This window comes from Petaurus breviceps, unplaced genomic scaffold (assembly GCF_028583685.1).
Source record: "Petaurus breviceps papuanus isolate PSGF00001 unplaced genomic scaffold, PetGlider_PUasm1.0 90919, whole genome shotgun sequence".
NCBI classification, from domain to species: Eukaryota; Metazoa; Chordata; class Mammalia; order Diprotodontia; family Petauridae; genus Petaurus; species Petaurus breviceps.
Window position 1 is genome coordinate 21,859,224 of NW_027187378.1, and position 8,977 is coordinate 21,868,200.

General features: G+C 38.1%; 1 protein-coding gene across 2 annotated transcripts in view; it reads left to right on the top strand.

The window, feature by feature from the left end:
• The window catches only part of ANAPC1 (anaphase promoting complex subunit 1), a 179,019-nt gene that overhangs the window by 153,542 nt on the left and 16,500 nt on the right, over nucleotides 1-8,977 (top strand). For both annotated transcript variants that reach the window (XM_069075562.1, XM_069075563.1), the window contains 4 exons: nucleotides 924-1,062; nucleotides 4,096-4,182; nucleotides 5,741-5,836; nucleotides 8,327-8,525. In XM_069075562.1, coding sequence (XP_068931663.1) covers nucleotides 924-1,062; nucleotides 4,096-4,182; nucleotides 5,741-5,836; nucleotides 8,327-8,525 — 521 coding nt within the window. The remainder of the gene's footprint in view (nucleotides 1-923; nucleotides 1,063-4,095; nucleotides 4,183-5,740; nucleotides 5,837-8,326; nucleotides 8,526-8,977) is intronic.

Here is an 8,977-nt window from a genome sequence, read left to right on the forward strand (position 1 = left end):
CTGCATGGCTGCCCGCCTCAGCTACTTCTTGCCCCAGGGGCAAAAGCTGGTGCACTTCCAACTACTGGATCCCAAAGTCCACACTGCACTGACCTCTCACTTTGCCCTTAGCATCTATGTGTTGATAATTCTGGAAACTGCTAAAGCTGCTGGTGATCTGAAGTTCCTTTAGCTGGGGGCTGGTCAGGCCCACCCTGGGGCTAAAACCTCTGGCTCGCGCAGGGCTGGGCTTGGCTCCCACAGTGCTGCACTAACCAATTCCTGCTGGGCTGTCCTTAGCGGGAGGTTAGCTTCTTTGTGTCATTTTGTGGGTTCTATAGCTCCAAAGTTTGTTCAGAGTCCCCTTTTACATGAATTGGAGGTGGTGGGAGCTGGAGATCCTTTTTCTACTCCGCCATCTTAACTCCTGTCCCCATTTCTTAAAGGTATTAAAACTGAGCAGTTAAAATGACTTTCCCAATGTTATATAGTTAGTAGCAGAATCAAGGTAAGTCAGGTCAAGTCATCAAACATGTATTAATCACCTGCTACATGCCAGGCACTGTGCTATACCCTGGGGATACAAAGGAAGGCAGCAAACAGTCCCTTCTGTCAAGGATCTCCTGGTCAAACAGAGGAGACAGTATGCAAATAACTGTGCAGATAAGATAGATAACAGAATGAATTAGAGACCTCAAAAGAGGGAAGGTATTGTGATTAAGGAGGAATAGTCACAATGCTGTCCTATCCGATAATCCAGACAAAAAAAGTATCAGAAGTGACAAGTAGTAAGTTTTTCTAATCTAACAGTTTTGTGTCTTCCAGGAAGTACCTTAGACTCTGGGAACATGGGAACATTCGTTATACTGCAAAATACCAGACTTTTTAACTACCAAGAACTATCAGTAACAGTGTATACTGAATTCAGTCTTGTTTTCTTCCAGATCAATCCTTTCCAAGGATGGGGTTTTATATGTGAAACTCAGGGCGGGACAACTCTCCTACAAGGAAGATCCAATGGGCTGGCAAAGTTTGTTAGCTCAGACAGTCACCCACAGGAATTCTGAAGCCAGGGCTTTCAAGGTAATGGTGATAAGCAAAAAGGAGAGAAAGAACAGTCACAGCCCTAGTTTCTATTGGCCTTCAAACTTCTTTTTCTTGTTGACTCTTGCTTGGGTCTGCTGCTTAGCCTCAAAGTAACTTGGAAGTGAAAGATTTATCTGTCACATAGGGCTTGGTGTTTATGGGGCACTTTGTGCAAACCTGCCAACCTTCATATTAGTATTTACCTTCTAGCAGGAGATAGAGTGGCGCTTTTTATGTTAATAACATTACAAAAAGAAGTCACTGAGTTTTTAGGAATTTAGTTTATCCCATTAGCTAATTCCAGTACTGGTCAAGGTTTGTCTTTTGCCTGGTATTGTCTGCCACTTCCTGCTTTTGTCCTTTCATTTGTTCTCATTTCATTGCTTTGAATGTAAAGGTCACAAAAATATCAGACTTTTCCTTTTTTCTAATACATTTGTACACTTGATATTAATATAAAAATTTTAGAAGTTTTAAAAAATGAGTAATCCTGGGGCGGCCAGGTGGCTCAGCTAGTAAGAGCACCGGCCCCAGTGTCGGGATGACCTGGATCAAATCCGGGCTCAGACACTCAGCACCACACCCAGAAATAACTGGCCGTGTAACCTTGAGCAAGTTACTTAACGCTGATTGCTTAAAAAAAAAAAACGAGTAATCCTGCCATAAAGCAACCACACTTAATTCTATAACCTTTAAGTTTCTATCATTGAGAATAAATGTCTGAAATAAACATAGCTTTCAAGCTATAGTCACAAAACTTCAAAAATCAGTCACCATAAACCAATAGATATTGAGAAGACTTAGATTGGTGCTTTGCTCCTCAAAGTAGTGGGCATTAAATTTTTTAAAAAGCAAAATTTCTTACTGTGTTCTAAACTGCATTAGCAGCAGTGATGATAATAGTAATAACTAGCATTTGTAGAGTGCTTTAAGAGTAGCATAGCACTACAAATATGATCTCACTTGATCCTCAAAGCACTTTGAGGTCAGTGCTGTAACTATCCTCATTTTACAGATGAAGAAACAGGCTGAGGGAGATTAAGTGACTTACCTAGGGATCAGTCTGTTAATAAGTGACTGCAACAGAACTTGAACTCAGTTTTTCCTGACTCCAGTACAACCCTCTATTTACCATGTAAGGATTAACTAGTACTGATGTGTTAGGCCTTACTGCCCTTGATGTTTAATAAATTTGATTGACTGTTTCACCTTATTAGATTTTGTTTGACAGAATAAAGTTGAGAAAATTCTTCATTAGCTTATGGGAGAAGCACTGACAAAGGATTTGTTGGGAGAAGTTTACTGTCTGCAATTATACATACATGCATATACATATGCATATATTTATACAGTGCTTTATGTAATGCAGACACAAACTCAAGGACAAATTCACTAATGCCTAACCCTCTCTGAAAATAAAAATCACCAATAATTATGTTCAGGTCCATAGTGAAGGGAGAAGGTTTAGAAGCTATCTCTGGATGTCTCTGCTCCACAAAACTTTAGAAATAAATTGTTGTTGTTGTTTGTTGTTTGTCCTTCATTCTCGAAGAGGACCAGGACATCAGGAAGGAGATGTCATGACTTGAAAGTGAATCGGATTTAAGTGAGGGAGGGCTGTGCAGAGTCACCAGCCTTACGCTCTCCTCTTGAGCCACCTTGGTCCAATGGCAAGATAAGAGATCGTGATAACTGGAGATGGCCCTGGATGCAGTGGGAGGCCTTGGTCTTTTTAAGCTAAGGTCTTTCCAAGGCCTCAGTTTGTCCAAGGCAACACTCATTCAGTGATTAAGGCTAGGTAAAAACGAGGCAAAGAATGGCCTCTTTCACCTAGTCAAAAATAAAATCAGTGTGGGAGGAGAAGATCCTCAAAGTTTCTGGCCAAAACAGGAACAATTGCTATTTACACTCATTCTGAGCCATCTGAATCCAAATAATGACCAAGTGATACTTGATCTGACACCTGTTGTTGGCCAATCAATGAGAGCCAGAGTGATTTGGGTTTAAGATATGTCTGTAAAAAAGAAATCTGGCTCCCAAGCCCCAAAATACCTTGCTAGGTTTCAGCAGTCAAAATTTATATTCCTTTGGGTAGAGCACCCACAGGTAATGGTATTATTCTCCATGTGGACAGATGTGGAGGAGAGAGTGGTTGTTGTTATTATTGTTTGTCCATTCTCATGATATCAGGAAGGAGGCTGTGTGGTATAAGGGAAAGAACACTCTTTCTAAGTTCCTAGGACCTGGATTCAAACCCTACCTCTGACTCTCGCTACCTGTGTGACCTTGGACAAGTAACCTAACTTCCCAGGGTCTTAGTTTCCTCACCTTTAAAATGGGGTGTAGGTGGGGAGGGTGTCCCAGATCAGAGGTGTCAAACTTGAGAACTGAAGGCCATGCTTCCTGAGTGCAGCCTGAACTAGATTAAAATGTAATTGAGAAATTTTCAACGAAATAAATAAAAATATAGTACAACATGGATAATATTAATTTATGGTTTTCTGAGTCAATTGGCCTCTGTTTCTATTTGAGTTTGACGCTACTGTTCTAGATGGTTGCTGAAGTCCTTTCTACCTCTATATCTGGTATTTTGAAAAGAGCATAGACATATACTGAAAGCCCTTGTTTTCTGACTTATTTTTAGTTACTCTTTTCCTACTTCTTTCAGTATGATTTTTGGTTTTGTTTTTAAAGTTAAATCTTTTCCTCAGCCTTGGATTTTTTTAGTGAGGCACTGACAATGTAGAGAACTAGTGTTGTATGGTCCCTTTGAGATAATTAGGAGAGGTTTTTTTTTTTTCATGGTTAGTGTTTAGTAGGTCTGTAGCCTGATTTCTTACTTGTGCAGATGTTTTACATATTCTCTTAGCAAGAATTTGATTAAATTCCATTAAGTTTTTTATTTGGGCCTAACATGAGTTTTAGAGAAATATCATTCAGGGGAAGAAAGGGTCTGTTATAACTGTATGTATTTGAAGTTTGAACAATGAATAAACTCCTGGAGCTTATTTACATTTTATTTTCTTTTAGCCAGAAGCTATTTCAGCTTTCACCTCTGATCCAGCACTTTTGTCATTTGCTGAATATTTCTGCAAACCAGCTGTGAACTTGGGCCAGGTATTTTATTAAAGCACCATTGCTAATGTTTTTAGTTGTTTCTCCTATTGGTTTTTGGACAATAAAAAACATTTTTTAACCTTTTAGATACTGATGGCATTAGAAGTGAGACGTTTTTGTATGAAACAGAGAAAGAATTGCTCATTGTCTTAAAACCTTGATACTTGAGTTTAAGAATATAAGAAATGCATTGGATGGGGCGGCCAGGTAGCACAGCAAGTAAGAGCACCAGCTCCAGTGTTAGGATGACCTGGGGATCGAATCCCAGGCTCAGACACTCAGTACCCACGCAGAAACACCTGGCCATGTAACCTTGAGCAAGTTACGTAACCCCAATTGCTTTGGGGTGGCGAGGTGGCTCAGCGAGTAAGAGCACCAGCTCCAGTATCGGGATGACCTGGGGATCAAATCTGGGCTTAGATACTCAGCACCACACCCAGAAATAACTGGCCTTGTAACCTTGAGCAAGTTAATTAACCCCGATTGCTTTAAAAAAAAAAAAAAGAAATGCATTGGAAACTAAACTAGCAGGCCATTTATAGCCTCATTTTCTGATAGTGACATTAAAGAATGGTTAGAAAAAGATCATTTATCATCTCTGATGACAAATTCAGGAAGTTAGGAACATACTCTCAAAAACCTCATTCCTTTAATAATCTATTATGGATCTATACCTAAATTTATCTAAGACTTTTTTGAATTTAGATTTCTGTTTTCAGCCACAAGTATTGCTTGAGATAATATATTCCATTAATTTGATGTCCATCCTACATAATTCTACTTGTTTTATTGGTCTTAATACTACTACTTACATAATACATAATACTACCACCAGTACAGAGTTCATTTCATTGTCACCCATGCTGTATTCCCCTATCCCTACCTTTCCTGCCATTATTTCAGTGACTTCTCTCCTCTATCATGTCTGATTCTCTTCTTATTAATTCTTTCAGATTTCATCTCCTTCATAGTATCTTGCCTATTCATTCCATCCCTTGCTGATATTTCTCATTTCCGTATTCTTGTAATACTTTTTTTGTACCATTCATTTTTGCAGCTTAATCCAATTAACTGATATCTTGTTGTGGTTAGGAGGTGACCCTGGATATATAAGGGTTGTGCCAGCAGAATAGACACTCCGGCAGATGTTTGGAAAAGCTTAATGTCTGTCATTAAAGGTCCAACCTAAATTTGGAGGACCTCATCACTAAATTAGCCACAAGCTGATGGTATGTTTGTTGGCTTTGAGCTACAGCAATTCTCAAGGAGAGTTCATAATCTGTTTTGGAGACAAAAAACATCTCTAAAATTACATACCTTTGAGATATTAGATACATTATCCTTTAATAAGCCCTCCTTTATTGTCATTTAGATTGATTTCAGGTACGTTTTAGTCTCAAGTAGATTTTAAGATGCTTATTTAACAAAGGAGACTGTGATACTTTTGTATCCCTTATGGTATCTAGCATAATACTGTGCACAGGAGATACTTAATAAATATTCAGTTAAGAAAATATCTGTATTCTGTACACACTGTATACAAATTTATGTCTTTCAGAAACAGGAAATTCTTGATCTCTTTTCTTCAATACTTTATGAATGTGTCACTCAGGAGAATCCAGAGATGCTGCCTGCATATATCGCAATAGATCAGGTACTTGATGAGTAGAGAGTGGGGTTGGGGAAAAATGTTTTGATGTGATTTTGTGTTTCTTGCCAGTGATATTTGTTATTCTTACCTTATTGGTTTCTATATCCTTCTCAGAAATAAGCATCTTTTCAATATATTCAAGGTCATCAAATATTCATACAGCATTTTTAAAAAAATCATCCCTACACATTAAGAATGGTGAAGATAATATTGTTAAGGGCTTGCTCTACATAATTTTATGAAGTAGGCAAAATGTGCCTTTAGTGTTTCCAGTCTTCCCTTTTTATTTCCCTTCTGTGCTTCCTTTGGGGAGTCCTTTTTCTTCCCATTCCCCTCAAATATCTGATTGCTTCATATTTTCCTCTATCAACATCTTAGGAACTAATCAGATGAACTCATTCATACACAAAGGTAAAAATGACTGATAAAACTTAAATTGTTTCCTATCCAAATCATTTGCATTTTAACAGGGACTAAAACCAGCCAGTAAATTAATCTTTAATTATGAAATTTCTGCCATCAAAAAGGTAGCTATTGGAAGGTATTTGTAAACAAAGCAACCTTCTTGATAAGACCTATTTTTTTCAAAAATATATTTTTATTCATATCCTTTATTGTTGTGTCCCTTTATTTACTACTGTACTGTCTACCCTCTCCCAAAAAAACCCGTCTTTTATAATGAAGAATAAAAAAGAAATAACAATAACCAACATTTATATGTCACTTTAAAGTTTGCAAAGCACTTTACATATGTTAACTCATTTGCTCCTCAAAATAATCCTCTAAGGCAGAAGCTGTTATCACCATTTTGTAGGTGAGGAAACTAAGGCAGACCGTGGTTGGTGACTTCCTCAGGATCTGAAGTTGGGTTTTATATCAGATCCTTTCAACTCCAAGTACAGTATGGTGCCACCTAAATGCCTCTAAGTAACATTTCAAAAAAGTGTAATGTTACATGCAATGTTTCACATTGATCCCCCTATCCCTTCCCCTTTTCAAAGAAATAGAGGGAGGTAAGATCCTTATTTTAACAATAATAATAATGATAGCCAATAACATTTATCTAGCACCTACTATGTGCCTGGCTTGAGCTAAGCACTTTGCAGATATCTGATTTGATCCTCATAACAACTCTGGAAGATAGGTGCTATTATTATATCCCTTTTACAGATGAAGAAACTAAGACAGACAGAGGTTAAATAACTTGCACAGGATCACACAACTAGTAAGTATCTAAGGCAGGATTTGAATTGGGTCTCCCTGACTCTTTGCCTGGCCCTCTCTCTACCGCCTTCAGATATCAATGGTCCACCTTCTTCAGACTGGTTTTTCTTCCCTGCTTTCTGCCACGTAGTGACTATGGAGCAGATTATTGGAAATAAGTAGACTCCAGAGATGTTTCATCTGTGCTGCTTCTTTTCTGCTCTTCAGCCTAACATTAAGCCTTTTCCAACCTATCGCCAGTCTACTTTTCCAGATAGCTCATATTCCTTCCCTTTCCTGTTATTTTCCCCACCAAACTGAAATACTAGTTAGTTATTCATAGGTCTCAGCATTCCATCTCCTATCTCCCCCATGTTTTTACATAAACTGCCCTGCATACATAGAATGCACTTCCTCCCTAGCTCCGCCTCCTAAGAATCCTTAGTTTTCTTTAATTATAGGTTTAGCTCAGAAGTTACCACTTTTTGGAAATCTCTTCTCTCTCTTCCCATTAGTATTCTCTTTCACAAATTACTCTGTATTTATTTATCCATATAAATACAGTAGAAGGCACTTTTTTAAGAGTAGGGACTTTTCCTCTGCTTTGCATTTAGTGAAAAATTGAGGAATATTGGAATTGAATTGCTCATGTTTTATTCACTTTTTCCATCTCAGATTCTGCCTAGTTCTCTTCCCTCCAAGTTTGGTTGTCTCTCTTCATTTTGAGAGATTGAAATTCAGCAAATATTTGAAGGAGGCATACCATGTAGTACAGCCTGGGCTAGGCACTGGGGACACAAAGACAAGAATAGAAACTTCCCCAAAGAATGTACTTTCTGACCCACTGTAGACTCGAGAGTTCTGGGGTACTGAAGCTAGGAATCAGGTATATTTTATACACACCATGGTTTTACCATCCTTTGCTATTTTTCAAAGGTGATTGATTTCAACTTGATAGAGATTCTTCTTGGCACCCAAATTAAAGAGATGTCATCCACCAAAGACAGACAGATGGATACAATAAAAATAATAGCACAGCATAACCTACATATAGTAATTAAGGCTTTTAGTAAATGTTTATTGACTAGTAGGCACTTCTCTAGGGTAAAAGCCACCCAAAAAGAGGAGGAAAATGACTTTCTCACTTGGCAACATGTGGAAATGGAGTAGGCTTTAAATGCACCAGAATTATTAAATTCTGGCATAGGAACCTTGCATAGTGATTTCACTTATTCATAAAAATTGGGTAGGTAAAACATCACTATTTCTATTTTGTATTTTCTCTTCAAGGCTGTTAGAAGACTAGAAAGAAGGGAAATGTCAGAGACTTTTGAACTTTGGCAAATAAAGTTGGTATTAGAATTCTTCAGCTCCAGAAGCCACCAGGAGAGAATGCAGAAGATCCCTAGTCGAGGACTTTTTATGAACTCTGAATTCCTTCCTGTGATGAAGTGCACAATTGATAATGCTTTGGATCAATGGTTACAAGGTAAATGAAACATGAGGCAACATTGATTTTTAATCTACAATGCGCCTTTGTTTTTAAAAGCATGTTTTCTTTGATGAGGGAAGAATTATCTGAATAGAAACCAGATGACCTATTATATCAGCAAGCACCCCAGCGTCCCCAGGGTGGCTGACAACACAGGTTCTTAGATCTGCTTTGTTAAAGGAAAGCAACTCAAAATGGGTTAACAAGCTTATTTAATCAGTCAGATATATATCGTTTACCTAGTTCAGGGGAAAAAGGTCAACACCCCGAACTTCAGAGTATACAGACAGAATTATCAAGACAGAGAGACAGATCAAGTAGACATTTTCAATCTGTGCAACCATTACATCCATACCAAATCAACATCTGGGTTTTTCAAAGCCGGGGGGCTCTCAACAACAGCTTCCCAGAGTCTCATCTGATCAAATCACAGAACACTTCTCAAAGTG